The sequence below is a fragment of the Phoca vitulina genome, unplaced genomic scaffold (genome assembly GCF_004348235.1).
Source record: "Phoca vitulina isolate PV1807 unplaced genomic scaffold, GSC_HSeal_1.0 scaffold23, whole genome shotgun sequence".
NCBI lineage: Eukaryota > Metazoa > Chordata > Mammalia > Carnivora > Phocidae > Phoca > Phoca vitulina.
In genome coordinates, this window is record NW_022589726.1 from 28,061,883 (window position 1) to 28,084,217 (window position 22,335).

A 22,335-nucleotide genomic window follows, 5' to 3' on the forward strand; every position below is an offset into this window, starting at 1 on the left:
AATCACATTTATCTATAGGAGTAATTTGAATACAGTGAATATTTAAACCCTGTTATGTCAAGAGGATAAACAATAACCACAGGCATTAAGTCAGGAAAGAACTGAGCTTTTAAGATAGACATTCTTATTTTAAAAACTCCAGGTGCATTCAGAGTAGTCTGAGTGATTGTATTAACAATGGCTAAAGTTGGAATTGATGAAATTTTCAGTTGCCTTAGATTGCTATTACTATCACTTATCTTAAAATTTCTGAGTCCAGCTTTTCATTGTATGTAATTAAGATTCATTTTTTTCCATGTATGCTAGAGCCCTTCAGGAGATAAGAACTTGGAAAGGTAGAAGAGTAAGGAAAACAGTAACAAAAGGACCAGATTTGGAGGAGAGAGATAAATGATATAATAATTTAATTCAACTAGCATTCATTATTATTCAAATGGCATTCTACAGAGGTTTACAAAGACAGAGGGGGGACACAAGGGCCAAACTCCATGAACTTAAAATCCACATAGGGAGACAATACATTCTATGTATGTGATTCAAATAACAGGATTAAAAAAACGAAGGCAAAACAATACCGCAGGTGCATCACAGTGTATGCCAAAATGCTGAGAAAATCTGGTGTCATCAAAAGAGGCTCCAAAGAGAAAACATCTATGTGATTACACTCTAAGGGAAGTGTAGAGTTTGGCACAGGAACCCCAAGCAGGAGAATAGTATAAGATAACCAGAGTGGAAATGGGAAGCCAGGAATAAACTCAGAGAAGACCTGAAAAGGAGGAGCAGTGGGCAAAGTGGGCAAGTGAATGAAGGGCCTGGAATATAAGGCCAAGGCATCAGAGTCTGATTCAAGAGCTAATAAGAAGCCACTGTTGGTTTTTAAACAGGAAAGTAGCTTCAGAAATATTCAGATGTTATGTCTCCATCATGTCTCCAACAATCTCTTGGGTTGAATGAAAATGTGATCAAACTCATGTTTGCATGTACATGGTCGATTTGGCCTTTACTCTGGAGGCACCACAATTGACATATATATGGTTTTTATGATGAAAAGCTAGATTTAAAGAACCTATCTGATAATCTAGCAATCTCACTTTTTCATAAACTGACATAGAAAGCATTTATAGTTGACTAGGCTGGAAATTATTATAAAGATGATTCCCCCAAATTTATTCCCAAATGATCAACTAAATAAATGCATGTAGTGTTATAGAGTGAATTGTGTCACCCTAAAATTCATATTTTGAACAAGTTCTAACCTCTAATGTGATGGTATTTGGACATGGGGTCTTTGAGAAATAATTAGGTTTAGATGGAGTCATGAGGGTGGAGCTCTTATGAGGGGTTCAGTGCCCTTATAAGAAGAGACAGCAGACAGCTTCCTTTCTGTGTCTCTGCCATCTGAAGACAGAAGGAGAGGGTGGCCATCTGTAAGACAGGAACAGAGCCCTCACCAAGTTGCTGAATCTGCCAGCATCTTGATCTTGGACTTCCCAGCCTCCAGAGCCGTAAGAAAGAAATTCCTATTTAGGCTACCCAGTCTAGGATATTTTGTTATGGCAGCCCAAGCCAACTAATACACTTAGGGCCATTATAAACATTTTCAGACACTTCACTGACCCTCCTCTCCATGCCCTTCCCTAAATTTTTCCTGGCTTTACCTTTCATGGGTGGCAGGAAAGGGGAGGTCAACTTACATTTATCGGATGTTTAGGTAACATCTGTTGGATGCTCTACATATATTATCTAATTGAATCCTGGTAAGAATATGTGACACAATGATCTATGGGAAGTATTTCAAGACAATTTTATTGGAAAAAAAGTGATAGAAAATGTACACATTCTATAATCCACAATTAGGAGTCTTCTAAATAGTATACATATATAACTAATCGAAATCTGGTAACCATAGTGGACAATGAAAATAAAACACTCCTTGATAACTCTTAAGGATAATCAATAATTTATTTTTTATTGTCACAATTACCACAATTATCTAGCTACATGACCAATGTCACTACATACCACAGGAAGATTGTCCACCTACACTTTACTGAGACATAGACAACGGCCATTTAGGTGTTAAATGTACAACGGGATATTAAAAAGAGGTGGTTTTTATGTATAGGACAAGATGTGGCACGTGATTTATTAACGGGGTTGACTTAATACGTATTATGCCAAGAAGCAAGCATAGAAATGTTTTGGCATTGAATTGTTTTTAAAGTAGAAAATAAGTAAACTAGAGAAATAAATCCAGATCTTAACTTACAATAGATACATTAAAATAGGAAATTAATTGGCTCCTCAGTATTTTTGTTCAAGTTTCTTGTTTTCTTTCCTTTTGCTTGTTTTTTAAATATATATAAATGAGTAATATGAATATATCACAAGTTAAAGAAAGATCTCGGCCAAAAAGAAGATACCAGTATATGAAAAACAAATGAAAAATTACCAGGTATTTTTGCTTACAAAAAATTTAAACTATAAAGAGTCACAAAATATATATAAAAACGCCACATTGAACGAGGCAATCATACTCTACCCAAACTGGTAGCACCCTCCTAAAATCAGTTGCATCCCATTCATTCGGTCATACAGTGGTGACTGACAAGAAGGCATTATGAACTCGTGTGCCATCAGGAGATTTGGCCCCGTGGGTCATCAGTTCTTGGATTGTCATCCAGTTGTCCAAAATTTTCTTGTTTCTTTTTTTCATCATCTTTTTGTGACTCAGTTCAATGATGTTGATCTCCTTCTTGCCCTCGCTGCCACTCTGGGGGCTCTCCTTAAGACACTCCAAGCGGCTCCGCATCATAAACTCTCGGCGCCTACGCTGCTCTTTGGCCCGAACCAGGTGCTGCTTTCTCTCCTCTTTGCTCCAGTAGCGGCCCATTTTCATCTCGCTCATGGTGTCATCATCTGTCGTCATGCCACTGCGCTCCTCCTTGATCTTTAAGGCACGTTCCCTCAGAATCCGGTCTCGCACTGGTCTCTTTGTTATGTACCGTGTCCCGTCGCTCCTGATTTTCACCTTCCATTCCATCTTGGGCTCTGAACACTTCTGAGACTCCTTGCACATGCTCACTAAACTTAGCTGGCTCTGAGCATACTCAACTGCAGATTTCTGTTGAATTAACTGCATGTAGCTTTGATAATGGCGGGCATGCACTGGGATGTTTGCGTATCTATATGAGGAGCTATGGTAAGGAGAGAGGTAAGGGATGTGTTCACTGCTGGTTTTCTCCTGATCAGAAAGCTTGTTGCTTTCTGAAATCTTCTCCTTGCCCTCCACGCTGCAGTCCTGTTCCATGGTTTTGGCTTTGGTGGAGGTCGACTCTTTACTGCTCTGTCCGGAAGAAGACTGATTGGCGGCCATTGTGCTTCTCAGGTTTTTCTTATTGGTGAGGTTGATCACTCTTGGAAGGGAGCTGTCAGGGGAACGGTCCACAGTGAGTGGGGTGCTTCTGCAGCTTTCTGCTGTGTTGTAAGCACTAGAACTGTCCTTGTCCGACTTCTCTGGGTGTTCGATGATGTCATCTAGTTTTCCCCGTGGCATATCCATGCTGGTGTTATAATTCCGGAATCCTCCATCGTGCAAAGCCCAGATGTCTCCATACTGGTCTGTCACCTTCTGGAGCCTGTGAGCCTGCATGATATTTTGGCACTCCAGTTCAATGTTTCTTAGTTCTTCATTAAGCAACTGTAGCTCGTGCTCCACACCCTCTTGTTCCCCCTGATGGCATTCTATTGTGCTGCTCGAGTAATACAGGTCATACTCTCCAGGGTTTCGAATCTTGCATTTGAGCTCCAAGAGCTGTCGGAATCTTTCACACTCCTCGTCTGGGTTGCCAATGCAGTCGGAGTCGATGTATTCGCCAGACATGAAGCTCTCATTGCACTGAAGTTCAACGCTTCCTAGAGTGTCTTGGCTCTGCCCCAGCTCTCTCGTGCTCTTCAAAGATGTGCTGTTGGGATCCTCAGCTGCATTCTCCTGCTCTGAGCTCTCATCATTCCTCAAGCTTTCATCCGTGCGCCCCACCCCACTGTCCTTCTCATGGTTGTTGGAGGACGATGTTGCTGTGTCTGTTGTGCCTTCTTCTTCTTCTTGTTTTTTTGGCTGAGGAAATAAAGTTGAGAGATCAAAGGAAATCGATTATTTTGGAAAAACACTGGTTGTTGCAAAACTTGCTTGAAAAAAACGATGCTTCTTGGCAAAGGTGTGGTTCCTAGAAAGCTGTTCTAATTTTAGCATCCTTAAGCATTTTAGAAATAAAGGCAATTTGCTCAAGGTAGCCTTTTATGAATTGAAATAAAGAAAACCAAAACTGCTTGGAGATCTGACTTGGGGATAAATAAAACAGGCCTCATTTAAATGAATTATTCTTACCTTAAGGTTCTCTGTTACTTGGGAAACTGGCATGAAGGTGTGTAAATGAGGTGACTTTATGAGTCTCTGAGGTTGTAACACACAAAAGGATGAGTGAGACAGGTGGTCTAAATGGTCTTCTGCAGTATGGAGGCCTGGAGTGCTGAAGCCGCATCACCTTATTATGAGGATTTTTTTCCTGAACTTTAAGTTCAGAAGAAACTTTGCTGATCTAGTAACACACTGGTAATGGTAAGCCAGACAGCACAGTATTTCAAGAATAGGTTAGTACTGGAGCCTCGGCCCTTCTATCGATGAGGAACTTTAATCCCAGATGGATTCAGCTTATTCGTGACCCAGAGAAAAGTAGAAAAGGCCAGTGCCATCCCCTAGAATCAGGATTTCTTCAATGTTCAGGATGCCATAATCCTGCATACGTGCGCCCTGACCTCAATGCGTCTCCAAATCACATTACTCAAAATCAACAAAATCATCTTAGGACTGCTTTGGGTTACTTAAAAGTATTTTTCTATTCTCGACTGGTTATTTCCTTCAGAGGTGAATTTTATTCTATTCAGAGTAAAGTGACAGTTCTCATGAAAATCAGAGCAGCACTGATTGCCAGACATGGGCATAATATAAAAAAAAAATATTTTGGACATATTTGTGAATACACACTCATATGTAATCTTTATTCCTTGGTAGTTTATGGCTTTCATGCAGAACAATTAACTGTTGCTTTCCTAAGAGGATGCATATGTCGTTCTTTCTCTGTGAAGAGGGTAAAATTATTTTTTCCTCCATCACTTATCGTATACTAAGTCTACATGGCAATTTCTACATTGTATTTCCTTTATGTGTAAACTTACTCACCATTTTATGTATATATTTTCCTCTAGCAGGTGTAATTATACAATTAAATATAATTAAGCCTGTTAGTATTAAAGAAAATAATGTTCTAAATAAGTAATTGTAACTAACAGTGGAGTGCTTGGTGTATCTGTATGTTCCTTGCCATAAGCTGACAATAGGATCCAGTGTGGTGACCTTCACATGTACCATAAACCCCCCAGAGGATATTATTGATATTGGACATCTGAGTTGATACACTACATTATTTACATTTATATTTTTCATATCTTTAATGAGCTTAAAAATACAAGAAGGCTAGTTTTTTTTTTTTATCTTATTTTTATGTGGAGTGCCAAGGACATAGACGAACTGTGCTGTGGGAGATGCTCCATGACGTGCCACCAGCAGCCCTAACACCAAGGACAGGGTATGTAAAGTGAAACTTTAATGTGTATACGGACTTTAGTTTTGAAGTACGGATATACGTTTTGTTTTTTTATCGAATTTCCCTTTCTTTTGTCACTGGTTTACGAGCAAGTGTGAAAATAAAAAAGGGTTTTCCATTCCCAAACCTAGAATTCTTACTTTCTGATGTAATGCCACTCTATCATTTATTATTTCCCTAAGGAATTATTATGGTGACAGGCAATGCTTCTACCAAGACATTTCTAATGTAGTATTATTGTTTATAAGGGCAAAGGACTTTTAAAGGTTTCTGTACTTCTTATCATTTTTCAGTCTCATGCTGAAGAAAAATTTCCACACAATGAGAATCTAACCTCAGGGACATCTAGTGTTACCTCAAAAGACCAAGCATTTGTATTACGGCTGATGAGTAGGCAGCATTTGACACCATATCACTTCACCTGGACAGGATTTCTCCCTTCTTTCTTTATTCCAACATCCTCCTGTCAATTCTGTATCAGGTCACATTTTGTATCTAAGAGAGAAAAAGCCTGGAGCAAGGACATTCTTGCTTGTAACCAGCAGCTGCCACCAAAAAATATCTTTATTTGTGGCCAGCGTTGAAGTCGTACATAAAAATTTCAATCTGCCCCACCTATACTGAAAAGCAATCCCACAGTAGCAGCATCGCTCTTGAGCATGAACTACTGTTTGTGCAGTGGCCAGTGAGCATCCGTGCTCAGGACCGAGGATAGCGCACATGGCTTTGACACCGTAGTCTGCAGTATAACGATTTATTTAATATACGGGCATGTACCCATACACACACGCACACATCTCTGTTATGGAATGCTTGCATGGCAACATATTCCATCATGCAACTTGGTAAAGTGATAGAAGGTTTGTGCTTCATGTCCCTAAGCCTAGCTGTCCAGGATTTTTTAAAACTATCTTAAAAAAAACTCAAAACACCAAAAAAGCTATCTTTTAGAATGTGTTAGGATTCATGTTGAGACCAGGGTGATAATTAAACAAATCAATAAACTGACAGCAGAAGTGTTCATAAAATTATATCAGGCAGATGACTGACATGAATTCAACGTAAAAAAATCTCAGATATATTGATCTTGTCTTTATCCCGTAGGAACAACAACCACCACAAAAGAATCCCAAGACTCAGTTTGCCACAGGCCCCTGTATAATCTTTCACTAGCAGTGAATTAATTAAGAGCAGAAACTTTTTTCATTTTAATTTGTATGCTCAGGATCGAGTGTGGTACTTGGGACATATGAGGAGCTCAGCATTTTTGGCTGAATGATTATGTGACCCTAAGGTGAGATGATATCAATGATCTCAAATAGAGTGACTCCTGTTGAGGAGTATATAGGTAGGACCACGATACCAAAAACATAAATAAGATTGATGGCTTACATCATGTCATCATCATCTTATACGTGCCTAAATATTCAATTAGACACATTAATATTTTAAATTATAAAATTAATTTTTTGGAGAGAGATTATCTCATGAAATATAGTTTGTCTCCAGCTGGCATATTGAAAAGCAATGCACATTTCTGCTGTTAAGTTTCTGAATTAGGTCGAACGGTACCTGGGTCAACACTGAATCCTACTGTACTCTGGCAACAATGGTCCCAAGTCTTTCCAAGCTAGAAAGATCTTAATAGAAAAAAATTGTATTTATTCCCTCTGCTTCACTTGAGATGCCCATCTGCTCTAAAAAATTACCATTACAGAGGTGTTTGATCAAACTCTTTTTGTTTTTTACTCCATTTATGGTTACGTATTAAGAAAAAAAAAACTAGCAACATTTCAAATGATGTAGTTCAAATCGTTGGTCCTACCTGCTCCACCTCATTGGCCGTGCACTGCATCGCTTCATTATGATGTTCTTCCAGCATCTCCAAGTTTAACTCCTCTAAGAATTCATTCCTTTCATCTTCCAACCAGCCTTCATCCAGCTGCAAAAGAATACATTAGTACATTATATTAGGTTAGTGGGAACTCATGCTAAAAGAGGGGAAACTTAAATGGCGATGCCTGACCAGTTCCTTTTATCATAATGATTCTCTTCAGAATACCAGCCTCTGATAAGTTCACCTCTCAGAAGGAAGAAAAGGTGATTAAAAAAAAAAAAAGAAAGGACTCGTATGCCTTTTATCCTTTCCTGAAACAGAGCTACAGATTTTCTCTCATAACCAAGTAGATCTCAAAGCACAGAACATTACCATCTTTCAAAATATATGAAAAGCATATTGCATAATCCACAGCTGTCATGTTCACTACCTCCAACAGTGCCCGTGTTAAAGCACTGCAATGGTACTAATAGGACCATGAGACAATTGGGCTTTTTTCCTTAATAAAAACCCCCAATGAGACTACATACAAAGTGTTCCCCACCCCCAGAACACACTGATGCTACCCTCATCCTGCTTTTTTATCTTTAGGCAGATGGCTTCCAAGTTAACAAGATGGCTGCTTGCCACAAATACAGACATTTATTTTATCTGGGGGGAAGAAAAGAAAAATTCTAAGTTATTCTTCTCAAAAAAAAAAAGAAAAAAAGGTGATGCTATGCCGTGTCTATTCTGATTCATTTTTCAGGTAGGCTGAATTACAAAAAAACATATATATATATAGATAGATAAATACATAGATATCAATCTATCTATATCTATATCTGAAACATTGCATCTAAGGGGAGTGGAGCAGTGTGGAGCACGCAGGGTTTTGTTTGTGGGCTCAGGATGCAAGTATTCTGGTGGGAGTCTTACACAAATTAAACTGAATAAATCTTTTTGGCTTTTCAATACAAAGTGAAGTGGGAAACCTTGCTAATATGATGAGTGTTGACAGTCAATACAGATAATTTGCCTCAAAGTGGATTTCTGGAGCTGGATTACATAAATTAGCTGTCTATGCTGATTAAATTACCTGAATTATTGTCCATGCTCTGTTTTACTCTGTGTTAAAAGAAACAGTAGCTTTCTAATGAGCTAAAATTGACAATACAGTTGACCCTTGAACAACAGGTGTTTGAACTGCGTGGGTCCATTTACATGCGGATTTTTAAAAAAATAAATACAGTACGGTACTCTAAATCTATTTTCTCTTCCTTATGCTTTTCTCAATAACATTTTCTTTTCTCTAGCTTACTATATTGTAAGAATAGTATAGAATACATGCGACATATAAAATATGTGTTAACAGAGTGTTTATGAGAAAAAGACATGTATCATATGACCTCACTGATATGAGGAATTCTTAATCTCAGGAAACAAACTGAGGGTTGCTGGAGTGGGGGGTGGGGTGGGAGGGATGGGGTGACTGGGTGATGGACACTGGGGAGGGTATGTGTTCTGGTAAGCGCTGTGAATTGTGCAAGACTGTTGAATCTCAGATCTGTACCTCTGAAACAAATAATGCAATATATGTTAAGAAAGAAAAAAAGAAGAAGAAGAATGTAGCAGGAGGGGAAGAATGAAGGGGGGGAAATCGGAGGGGTAGACGAACCATGAGAGACGATGGACTCTGAAAAACAAACTGAGGGTTCTAGAGGGGAGGGGGTTGGGAGGATGGGTTAGCCTGGTGATGGGTATTGAGGAGGGCACGTTCTGCATGGAGCACTGGGTGTTATGCACAAACAATGAATCATGGAACACTATATCTAAAACTAATGATGTAATGTATGGGGATTAACATAACAATAAAAAAATTAAAAAAAAACAAAAAAACAGAGTGTTTATGGTATTAGTAAGGTTTCCAATCAACAGTAGGCTATTAGTAGTTAAATTTTTGGGGAGTCGGAAGTTACACACCAATTTTTGACTGGGTGGGGACTTTGGCTCTTCTAATCCCTGCCTGCATTGCTCAAGGGTCAGCCATAGTTTGAGGTGTTTTCACCACTCAACAATGGCAAAATAAGCTCTTAAAAGTAACTGAAACTGTAAAACTTGAAAACAAAATAAACTCTGAGAGGACATTAAGTTGCACCAGAAAAGGCATGGGCATATATGCATCATATTACTTAATATGAAGGTAGTTGTTATTTTCTTGATATTTATTAAAGGCTACCTAGAACATAAATTACTCAAATTTGACTGAGGCCAAAAGTGTAGACACATTTATTCATCCTCATTTATCTTAATGTAGCCTGAATAACTTGAGCAAGTTCTACGTCACTGACTTTGATATGCACATGAACTATGAAAATTAAGCTGGCTAAAAATTCAAATTCAATCTATAATTGTCTAAGTTTTACATTTTTTAAAAAAAATGTTATTTATTTAACAGAGAGAGAGAGAGCAAGAATAAGCAGGGGGAGCTGCAGAGGGAGAGGGAGAAGCAGGCTCCCCCCTGAGCAGGGAGCCCGATGCGGGGCTCTATCCCAGGACCCCGGGATTATGACCTGAGCTGAAGGCAGACACTCAACTGACTGAGCCACCCAGGGGTCCCAGTTTTATATTCTTTAATCCCTTTTAAGTGTCATGAGGCTGCAAACTCCAGACTCCAAAAGAAATTACATAGAGATAGACATGTTTACTTTTTATAAGCACACCAAGGAATTTTTCTTTAATCAGGTCAAAACAAAATATTTGCTTGCACAGATGTAGTGAATGATGGAACAGAGTCTTCTGAAATTTAAATGAAGGGGTGGGAAGGATAAGGGGAACAAACAGTAGAAATTAATGATTCCCTATAACTCTTTTCTTATTAGCTAATCCCACAGATCCCTGAGTTGCCATCTCTAGTCAGCGTACATCTACTTTGACAAGTCTTTTGGCTGGAGGTGTACACTGCAAGTCAGTAAGGAGAGCTTCTTGCTCACTTCCTTCCCCTGTTGTATTTCCCTTTCCACTTAAACATGCATTCACGGTAGTCTGAGTTTCAGACTCCGCCACAGGCCGACCGTTCCCGGGAGCTGAGCTGTAGGAAAGGAGGACTCTATGAAACTGGGACGTGTTTGCACAGCAGTGGAACTTATGTGGCATTTCAGAGAAAGGAACAACCTGCATTGTCTCAGGAGGAGTGTTTACAAGTTCTTATGAGAGCCCTCTCTGCCCCAATGTCCCAAGGGAAAGCAGAGAGAATAGCAGTATCTTTAATGGTCTGAGGAAGAAAATGGGCAGAAAATGAAAGAAAGGTGACAGGGAATGAAAGAAATGAGTTATTTAAAAATATTGCACTGATGTACAAGACTGCCCCCAGCAAATCTGTAGATCATTCCCAAGAATGCAGGGAGTATTTGAAATATTAAAAAAAGAAAAAGGCTAGGAAAAGCACACAAGAAACGTCCACATATTCACTGAATAAAATTCATTTGCAAAAAATGCAGTAACAAGATACACTGAAATTGATTAAAAAAATACAGGTGATAAAGGCAAGGTTTTCTTGGACCTTTTTTTTTTTCTTGCCATTTTATAGCATGTACTGCTTAAATTAGATTTTTAAAATATGGTGTTAAGATTCATTTTCTTTCTTTCTTTTTCTAGAAATCTGCTTTTCCAAAGGCAATTAGCTGTCTTCCAGTGTCTTAAGGCTTCTTTAGGATCAAGGAGCTGAAGCAGATCCTGATTTTGACAGGACGGAGAGTATCCTGCAGTCAGACGGCCATCTTTTCTCAACTGTGGAAAGGAAGTCTTGTTTGGAAATTCGTCCTCCAACATTGATTCTATTAGGTCCGGAGTGTAGTCAGGTATTTGAAAATGCCACCAGTTCTACCAACCATATGTATTCTCTCAATGATTAACAGGATCTAGTTTTATGTCATTAATTTCGATTCTTTCCACAGTTCATTATAGCTGTTCTGTGGCATAGTTTAAGGAAATGCTTTAACTCTAAATTAATGAGGTTCTCTAGCAGGTTACATGGAAAGGGCAGGGAAACCACATTACAACATCGAAATATCTTTTCTATAACAGAGACGACCCCTGAGTTCTCTTCCGTTTACCATGAATTTCACTAACATGTGTTTAGCCCCTTTCTTGTGTTCTTTTTCAAGAAAATGGGATCAGTGAGACTAACTGGTTTGCAAAATTTCCAGCTAATTAGTGAACTTTCATACATATTCTGTATTTTTAAATTCACTCCTCAACAGGCAGTCCAGCCAGGCGTGTAGTCTCCCTTCCCCACTCCTGAGACCTCAGGTGTGTAACTTTACTCTGCTTTGGGCTATAGCAGGCTTTATGGGATCCATTTAGAGTGGTCAAGGGCATAAAGGGAATATATGCGGAAAGGGTGATCTTTTATAACCACTATATTCAAGTCAGGATTTGGTCTGACACTGAAATACACTTACTCAATTTAATTTATAGATAGTATGCAGTTACTGAGTTTGAAAAATATCAGATCAATAACCTGGGAGACAAATGGTGACATAAGCAACTTCACTCAAACTACTGACAGATGGATAGAATGTGACAACGTGCTGTCCTTTCTGCATTGTGGTGGGGTATGAAAAGAATATAAAAAGAAGGACCAGTAGCACTTTTCTTCCACCATTACCTTTCCTTTACTTTCATGACATCTCCCCTCTGTTAAAGATATAAAAAACAATTCCTCCAGAAGCTATTCGCTTGCTTTTGGCCGGATAGATGTTTTTGTCACACTACACTTAGAAAAAATTCCTTTACTACACATGGAACTTGCTCCATGCTACATAGGCCACTTTATTTGATAACGTTCTTCTAAAAAGATTTAAGTTGATAGCTGGATATGCTAATGTTTCTCTCGTTAGAGATTCTTTCAAGATACCTTAATATGCCAATTAAGTATTTTCAGATAGAAACCTAAAGCAAGGATCCAGACAGAACTAAGAATCATGTAAAGTCAACCATTTTTCATTTATGCATTCATTCGAATAATTGGCAAGTGGAAGGAGAGAATAATGGTTCCATCCTGTGTGCTTTTTTCCTTCTTTTTTTCAAAAAGATAAGGTTGATAAGGTTGGTAAGTTAGGAAAGATGGCTCTTAATTATGTTTTGCATACTTGGCTTTACCAATAGCCATGGTACTGATTTGATATAGAATAGCAAATAATGGATGTCAAGTTCAGTCTCAAGATTTCTGATCTCTGCTCTGACCTGAATCTCGGGCCTTGCAACAAGCAGCACGATTCTCTTGCACTCATCACTAGACAGCAACGCCACTGCTTCTTCTCGATTCTGGACATCTTCCCCATTTATCTAGAAAACAAATGAAAGTGGCACATTAGTTTCCATTTCCACAATGCTGCACACAATAAATGGCAAATATCAGCTCATTTATGGTGAATGTATGGACAATGAAGCTCACACAATGGGCTCATCTTCAGCCCCTCAGTGGTAAGTGCCTTCACTCAATTACGCGCTTACTGTAAGAGCCATATCGATCCCTGAAGGATGGCGGACATCAGAGGAAGCAGTTATGTTCATAAATGTCCAACCTGCACCCTGGCAACATACATCTAGCAACACAATTAACCAGCCCCTGACAGGTGACGTTCATCTTTCTCCGCTCAGAGTAATGAAAGTGTCACTCTGAGATAATAGTGCTGGGGGAAGCAGGACTGGCAATCCCACAACTGAAATCTGTCATCCTGCATGCCTGCTATGAGCCAATTAGAGAGCTACAGTATTATCTCTCACCAGGCAGTGCTCCCAGGCCACTGCTGATTGCATTTTCATTTAATCATCTCATATTTGTGTGGGTCTGACTCAGTTGCCCTGATCACTCTTGGGATATCTTTCAGTGCGTGAAATTCACTAATCAAAAGAAGGACAGTTCATCAGTAACATCCTTATCAATACTCCAGTTCTTTCTAAGATTTGTCCATTTCCTCAAACAACAAAACTAATGTATCTTACAGCTCATCTCTTAAGTGTACTTAATTTAAAAAAAATTAACAGAGGAGAAATGGCTTTTTGCAAGGAACCACCTTGAGTAAACTTTTGATTAAAAAGACTGGTGGAATTCAAAATATATCTTTTTTCTTTTTTCTAAATTCTATGGACAGAGCAAATAAGTATTTTAAGCTACATTTTCATGTTCAAAGGTATTTAGCTCTGAGTTAACTGAACTTCTTTCTTTGGATATTTTATATTTATTTTATTTTATTGATTGTTCAAATCCATGGAGACAATGAGGTTTTTGATCATAGTACAGAATCAAAATATGCGGAAAGAAATTTCAATTAAAGACATCAAGTAATTATATCTAAAATGAGTATTAATTATTTTGGGGCGCCTGGGTGGCTCAGTTGTTAAGCGTCTGCCTTCGGCTCAGGTCATGATCCCAGGGTCCTGGGATCAAGTCCTGCATCGGGCTCCCTGCTCCGCGGGAAGCCTGCTTCTCCCTCTCCCACTCCCGCTGCTTGTGTTCCCTCTCTCGCTGTCTCTCTGTCAAATAAATAAATAAAATCTTTAAAAAAAATTAAAAAATAAAATAAGTATTAATTATTTCTATAAATTAAATAGAAAATGTGGCTGTACTGACCAATTTTTCCATAATTAACATCTTTCACTAAGGATTTCTGCTGAAAAGCATGAAGTGGACTGTTGAGATTTTCTTCCTGTGGATCTTTGGGATTCTGGCTGATACATGAGGGCAGATATAATTACTGAAACAAGCCCGGGAATCTCAACTCTGGACCACAATAAATGATCCTTATTCCTAGACTCTTATCACACATATGGAACACAAAGAAAGCAGACAATACATAATAATCAAAGGGGGGGGGAAATCATACAACCATATGTTGTATTTTCTTACTCTGATCAAATGAATATCACCTTTGTTTTTCAGTTATATATGTAGACAGGAAATTCAGCTTTTACAAGTTTCAAGCGCATTTCCTCTTTTGGCAACTCACAATAAAACTCATCAAATTAGAAAACAGAAGCTATGATTCCAAAACAGGAACTAATGACTGGAAAGGTTATTTTGTGGTTTTTCATAAATATACATCTGAAAAGCTATTTCTTTGCTGAATCCAAGGCTTCTTCTCAAATAAAGATAAATTGGCAGTGGTGGATTCCACTACACCCACCCCCCCATCCCCAGTGAAGTGTAGTTTGAAAATAATGACTTGAAAATGTTTACTTTCTGTGAGCTTTGGGGGCTTACGTCCATTTCACAGTAATTCTTAATAGTATATCTGCAGTGCATCTATTTGTCTATCCACTATGGACCTAATCGTCCATCCTCCCTCCACTATCAGGCATGCTGGATCCTAGAAAGAGTAAGTTGGATGCTCTCAGACGTGATTCACCTTTTCTGTGTGAAATCTAATGCTCCCTGCTTTTTTTACTCAAGTATATACATCCAAATTCTTCATCTAAATTTCACTTACCATTAACCTAAATACTCTTCATTCATGTTTATTTAATGTTACTATTATGTTTCCTATATTAAAGTGCAGGTAATAGTGCTTTTCTCAGAGTGTTTGTGTAATGGTTAAATGAGTTAATATATGTCTAGGGTTTAAACAAGTGCCTGGTATCCAGGAAGTGCTCTGGGTTGGCACATGGTACTGTTGATATTTTTGTTGTTGTTAGTATTATTATTACTACTACTACTACTATCATTATTTATATTTATATTTTAATCCTCAGTAAAGACTTTTTTCTTCTAAATAAAGCAAATATAGTAAAATTCATGCACAACAATTAAATCCATAGTAGCAAACACGGTTCTACTTTAAAAGACTTCTCTCTCCTTTGTATTTTTAACTCTTAGAGAAGCATCAAGAAACAACATGGTGTGTTTGATTTGTAGTCCCATTAGATTTGGTATTCGTCTCTCTCCTCTGTGAACTCCACATGACCAGAGCTACGGTCTCCAGTCCCAGCATTATGTCCTTGTCCTGGAAGGACAGATCCCATGTTGTAGAAACACATTTCCATTCAGAATCGTATGTGGAGGGAAATGAATTCACCACAGAGGTCTGCTGTTAAAATGTAATTTATTGTTTTTTTTTCAAAATAAAGGCCACTTTAGCCAACTGGCTGGTAGATCCTATTGAACTCAAGACATTAGTCTGATACCCAGAATGATATTGGGGCAAGAAATGCAGCCCTGGGTTTCAGCAAAGAATGAAAAGGTTTGAGGAATGGAATCAGATAGAGCTTTCAACCTTCATTTGCTCTTGTTCCTGAAGGATGTCTCGTAGCTACAAGATTGCTTGTGGGAAAGCGGTTTGCTGTGCCTGAAAACACCAGGCAGACATAAAGGTGAAGGACCCAGAATCACACGGAGGAGATAAATGAGTGAGTGCATCTCCACAGTTTAATGGAAGACTTTAGTTTTAAGAAAAGAGAGGGAAAGAGAACCAGGAGAAAGGCAACATGTAACTTTTGTCATAAATGAGGGAAAACTGCACTAGAGAACATGTCTTGTCTCATTCTCTGTGCATGGCCGTATGTAAATATTGATTTCAAAGCAGATATTGCCTTGACTTAGAAGAGATTTGTGGCATTACAAAGATAAATCAGCCAAAATCTCACTTTAGGCCCAATCTCTTGTATGTGCATCTGAGTGTGTATGTACGTGTGTGTGCACATATGCGTGCTGAACCCTAAAAGCCTAGAAATGGTTTAACATAGCTTTTTTTGCATGAATGTGCCAATTTTTAGATTTCCTATATTGATGTACCAGAGGCGGGTGGGCAACTAAAATTCTTGGCATCTGACCACCTATGGAATTTATTTGAAAACCCAGGAACCTAAGGCAAAAGAGGCATAATGTATTTTAAGTGCGCTTATATTTTAGTGTGGAAGGAAGGTAAATAATATACAGAGATACAGAGGTGGAAAGAACAGAAATGGGAGGAGAACAGTTATCCAAAGGGAAGAAAAGAAAAATGTAGGAACAAGTGCTGGGGACAAGTTTATGCGTAGGGCAGAGAAAAAGAAAGAAAGCTCAGTAGGAGTCTTATTGTCCCACTGCTTGAGTTTTTGCAGGGTTTTGTCAGGGAGGCAGTAATCCTTAGGAACATGACTGACTTTTTTGGCCAACATGAGATTAGGCTGCTGACATGGAATACTGTACGCTTACGATCCCAAGGAGGAAGTGAGAATACAGCCCTCTGATCATGGATATATGTGGTCTTTAATTTGTCCTCGGTGGAGCTCAGAAAAGCCTGCCTCCACTCAGCATTGCAATTTTGTGAGAGGACTTCCCCATATGGATTCTTGAGGCCACGTCTGGTACCACAAGCTTGTGGCAATGGCACAGTATATAGAACTGTCAAGCACTTGCAGAGAAAAAAACACACGAGAGTTAGAACGTGTTCTCATGAAATTGGGTCGTGGTTTTTCTTCTGTACAATCTCTACCTTGGGCCAATCTAGTGTGAGTACCCATGTGTGGGTGGTGTCCCTGGGTGAGGTCATCTAACAGACCCACGATGTACTACCTTTAGAAAATTTTAGCTACACGATTAGGACAGGACCATAGAAGTACTCTCCTTAGGTCATCATGAACAGGAAATTAAAGCCACAATGGCTCTAAAGAGATTCATTTAAATAAAAGCCAGCCAGGAAACTCCAAGGATAAGAAGTAAATCCTCTCTTTCTCCACTTCTCATCTCCCTGAGACAGGAGTCATTAATTGCTCATTACAGGGTATCCCATAATCTCATCAGCCATATGGGAGCTATTTGTCTATGGGTACAATTTTGTCACAGTTTTATTTAATATAATTTCACCATCACCCTTAAGACTCTTTGTTTCCTATGTGTGCAAACAGACTTGAATTCTAGGCTTTTTAATGTGACATGTATTTGTTCATTAAGTGTGACATATTTGTCACTGAATATAAAGTAATCAGGCAGACAACAGCATTTTGTCAATCCCGCTGTTGTTTCTTCAATGAACCAACTCCATTAAGGAATGCCTTATTATCCAGCAAATATTTTATCTGAAAACTTTATCTGCCTCTAATAAAGCCAAGAATAAGGAAGTAGCAAAACACATAGTATGTATATATGAAAATACATATATTTTATTTCTATCTACCTCTACTCATAGAACTAATAGATGTAATTTTAATGACTGTATTTGTAGATTTAGCTTATGGGAAAGTGGTTAGCTGGAAATTAGGGAGGGAGCCAGTGAGGTTGCAGTAGAAGGTGTCAAATGTGGAGAGTAGATGGTGAGAGAAAGAAGTGACAGCTGGAAACAACAAGAGAAAAATGACAAAAAATACATGCAACATATCAGAAAATGTGGCCAACGAGGGCGATTTCAAATTGGGGCACAAAATCTTCCAGACCTTTTAACCATTTAGTATTTTATTGTATTATAGCATCGTGTAATGATTGCTGGGCACAACATGACCTTGAGCATCATAAGGTTACATTCTTTTCCATTGAGTATATTCAATTGTAGAGGTTAACAAGGTGAACAATACATTTATAATTGTTTCCAAATCAAAATAGTGATAATAATAATAATAATAATAATAGTAAAATATGTTTGAAGCTTTCATTATCTGGATGATACACAAAGATGGTATCCTTATTTTTTAATGATGCATTCGCATCTAGGAAGGAGAAGTGGGAACTGTGGGTCTGTCACAAAGTCTAAAAGTTATGCAGAATGTTTGAACAGTTGATAACTTCCTCGATTTGTCTTCTGAGTCATCTTCCCGGCTTTGCAGTTGTGCGATCTGCAGTAAACTCAACCCTGAAGGGCCTTGGCTCTTATTTTGGCTTAATCTGGACACACAAGCTGGGGAGCTGTGTGTCTTTCTGCAGCACTCTCTATGGGAAAAGACTCAGAGGAGATAGAAAGGGTCGAGGCAGGTATAGGAGAGAAACTTTGGCATTCAAGGTTAGTCCTAACTTGGCCTGGAATTCTTTCCAGCTCCACATCCCCCTGATGTTCTGCTTATCATCTTGCCCATTAAACTGAAATGTAGTCAGTCTCTACATTTTCACATTTCCACGCGGACAAGAAGGCATTTTCCCCCCACCTGTCTCCAGCCACTCAACTGTAAATAAATCAAATTTCTTCAGACTTCTAGACTTTCAGGTTGTCATGGAACATAGGAATCCACGTTTACCTAATTTATTCTGGAACAGGCAGCAGTAACATGCTGCTGCCGCCGCCAATACCACTAGAAGTTAATGTTTGTTACTTACCATGCACGGTGCTAAGCATATCACACGTATAATCACATTTAAGCTCTGCAACAATGTCTTAGTATTGCCCTTTTTTAAGATGAGGAAACAGACTTAGGATGAGAGGCAAAGTAAGGTGGCCGAGTAGGTGGTGGAGCTGAAAGGTGAAGCCGAGTTATCCAAGTCCAGAGATTATGCCTTAATCACTAATCATTAGCCAATAATTCTTAATGAATAATACCATCCTTGCTTAAAAAATTTTTTAAACGATAGCTTTTTGTTTTGTGGATGTTATCATCTAGGAAAGACAAATTCTTTCCTCTGACACCTTATAAAAAACTAAATAAAATTGAAACTATTGAACAAATGGTAGGAAACTAAAGGAAATGACCATGCCACATACTTGCAAAATCCGATCCCCTTCTCGAATTCGGCCGTCTTTGGCAGCAATGCTGTTTGGATCTACCTGCAATGGAGAAAACATACATCTTTAACTGGATATGCAGTATTCCCCCAGGAACTTAAAAATAGGGTTTAAAAAATATTTTTAGTAACCTGGTTCAAAATTCTCTACTGATTTATAGAATGCGTGCCAAGGTTTTCTGTCAAAAATCACTGATTCAAAAAATATAAGTGGACTATTTTAGAATTAATAATAATAAAATTAAAGAGAACTAGAGCAGAACTTAACTATTTTTCTCTTTCCTTCCCTTTCTTTCTCTTTTCTTTCTTTCTTTTTCTTTCTTTCTCTCTCTCTCTCTCTTTCTTTTTTCTTCTTCTTCCTTTTTTTTTTTTTTTTTTTAACTTCCATTCACTCATTTCTGTATCCAAACTGTCAGACATGGTCCTCAGCTGACATGATTTTCAGCAGATGTTAATTCTAGGATTCTCTGAACCCAGGAAATTTGCTTTCTACTAGGGTGATCTTTAAATCCTGGTTTAGCTGTTTTAGAAAAGCTGAGAGCTATACTGTAAGTCCATACTTATTAAAGAAATTTCTGTCTCATGAGCACATTAATTTAGAAAGAGATTTATAATCGATGTTGCTTGAAAAATGAAAAAAAAATCCTATCCATGTAGATTATTACTAGGCTCTACATTATAGGGTGAAGTGTATTAACTACAAATTATTTTAGAATAAATAGATATTTAAGCCTTTATTAGGAGTTTACCAACATTTTAATGGGCCAAACTTGAGTGATGACTTACAGTTCACTGTGGGTAAATCTGTCTATCATATTTTGAATGATGGCTCAAAGCCATTTATTTGAGCTTACTCCATCAAAGCTTTAATTTAAGCAAAGTATTTCAAGTGTAGCATGAGGTTGATCCATCCTATCCAGATGTTAGGTATTACTTTCTTATTAGGTGGTGCCACCTCATAAGTGAATTTTAAGTGATCAATCAAGAACAAAAGACACTTTAATTACATGTAAGAAGTATAAGGAAAATATTCCTTCCAAGTACATATGTTCAGTTCCTGTGGCTTCTTTATTGTCCCTGGAAAGTTAAGCTCCAAAGCTGGCATATTTAAATGGTAAAGAGAGACTTACTAGAAGGAAGGGAGGTATGATTAACCAACTGTATCCTACTGAGAAGCCGTTCACAATCTAAAAGTTTGCCTACAGAACCGTAATCAAACTAATGCCAAACTTTGACATTTGTACCTCTGTGCCTATTACAAAAGACAATTCTGCGACTATTTCCTCACCATAATTGGAGGGATTACCATAGCTGTCCATTCAAAAGAGGTTTATAAGTCAAACATTCTCTGGAGACTTTTCCATTGCAAGATCCAATCAGTAAATTCTTCGGTAAAGTGATAAAGAATAACGTTTACATTTATAGAGCTGGGTAATTTTCTTTTCTTTTTTTTTTTAATGTAGTTTTTTTTTTTTTATGTTATGTTAATCACCATATAGAGCTGGGTAATTTTCTAAGTGCATTAATTACATTATTTTTTCCATATTCTAAACACCTCTATAAAAGCAATGAGATAAACATTGTTGTACCAAGTTTCTAGTCAAGGAAGCTGAAGCTCAGTGAGTCAGGTAATGTTGTTAAGATCACGGCCGAGAAGACCAGCATGAGACATTAATTAGTATCTAGTTTGTCTAACTTCTTTTCACACATATACATATACATGGTTTCACACATACATATATGTGTGTGTGTGTGGATACATATATAGGAGGAGTTAGGCAATACACACACATCTATGTACGTATGTGCGGATATATATACACATATATATAATTTTCAGTCATATGTACATATAATTAAAATAAATTATACCTTACTACTTCTCACAAAATGATTCTTTGGCCAGTCTTAAAAAATCACCTATAATAATAAATTTTGCTTCACATTTTTTTCAAAGTAATTAACACTAAGAAGAGTGTTTCACATTTAGGTACCTAACTTTCTGAGAGTGATTATAGGGGTTGAATGAAACAAACTCATAGATACATTCCTTGGATATTCAAATGTATCAATCCTGCCAGCAGAGTAAAATGTGTAATATTTGTGATATTAGATGTAAAACAATTAGTCGATGCTCTTGTTAACAGCACTAATAAAAGGAATGGAAGGACTAATGTTTGCCCATCAGAAACTTTGTTTGACTTTCTGCATACTTAGGGGAATTTATTCAAATTTAGGCAACGTTCCCATTTTTGCAGTTTTCCTTACTGGGATTCTCTGGTGAAAGCATCCCCATTAAACAAGCTGATAATAATTACATTACTTGGGCAACATAATTTACTTTCTTAATTGAAAGTGACAAGTACTGGAACATGGCCAATTCTTCACATTCAGGCCTCCCAAGGATTTTCTCGTTGTGAGTCATTTGACTCCATTCTTCGCAGTCTCCCTCCCCCTACCTCTCCTCCTCAGCATTTCTTACCTCGCTGACATAAATGCCTGTGTCTTCTTCATCATCCGTTCTGTAACAGACTGTCAGGCCCAGCTTCTCTTGACTACTAACACGACACAGCTCGACCTCCTGAGAGAAAAACACACACAGAACGACATTTATCTCAGAAAGAAATCACACAGCAGAATGGAGAACTCACTGATATTCTCTGGGTCGCCCTGGGAGGTTTTCATAATTACTGCCCAACATTTGAAATTAACTTACATTACCAAAATCATCCGAATGTACCTTCAATGTGTATTTCTGTATACTCAAGCCAATGTTTCAAATTTTCATTGTACAGGTGGAAAAGTGCAATTCTTTTGTATCAAATCATAAACTTAAAGCTTAAAAATTATACAATAAAGTGTAAACTATGCATCAATCAGTAAGATATTTGAGACTGTCAAAGTAAGTAGAAAAATGTTCATAAAAATACTGGGAGTTACTGTGATTTTATTTGTATTTTAATAAAACAAAACAAAGTTCAAATTAAAAAAGACTACACTGGGCCCTGTATCAATCCCTCTTTTGAGTTCTATACAATATGATAATCAGCAAGTGTTTTGTATAGCTCAGGCCAAGGCTTTCTATTATTTTGTAGAATCTCTCACCCTTGGAATGAAATGGTTCATCCAGGCTGAAGGGAGAGACATCAACAGGCAATGATTCAAAATGA

The 22,335-nt window shown here is 37.9% G+C and overlaps 1 protein-coding gene across 4 annotated transcripts in view; it reads right to left on the reverse strand.

Annotated features, from left to right (window-relative positions):
• Window positions 1–1,290: 1,290 nt before the first annotated feature.
• The window catches only part of PDZRN4 (PDZ domain containing ring finger 4), a 343,940-nt gene continuing 322,895 nt past the window's right edge, over window positions 1,291–22,335 (reverse strand). For all 4 annotated transcript variants that reach the window (XM_032420376.1, XM_032420379.1, XM_032420378.1 and 1 more), the window contains 5 exons: window positions 21,648–21,746; window positions 19,146–19,208; window positions 12,727–12,828; window positions 7,489–7,605; window positions 1,291–4,117 (listed from right to left, as the gene is read on the reverse strand). In XM_032420376.1, coding sequence (XP_032276267.1) covers window positions 2,591–4,117; window positions 7,489–7,605; window positions 12,727–12,828; window positions 19,146–19,208; window positions 21,648–21,746 — 1,908 coding nt within the window. In that variant the 3' untranslated portion in view covers window positions 1,291–2,590. The remainder of the gene's footprint in view (window positions 4,118–7,488; window positions 7,606–12,726; window positions 12,829–19,145; window positions 19,209–21,647; window positions 21,747–22,335) is intronic.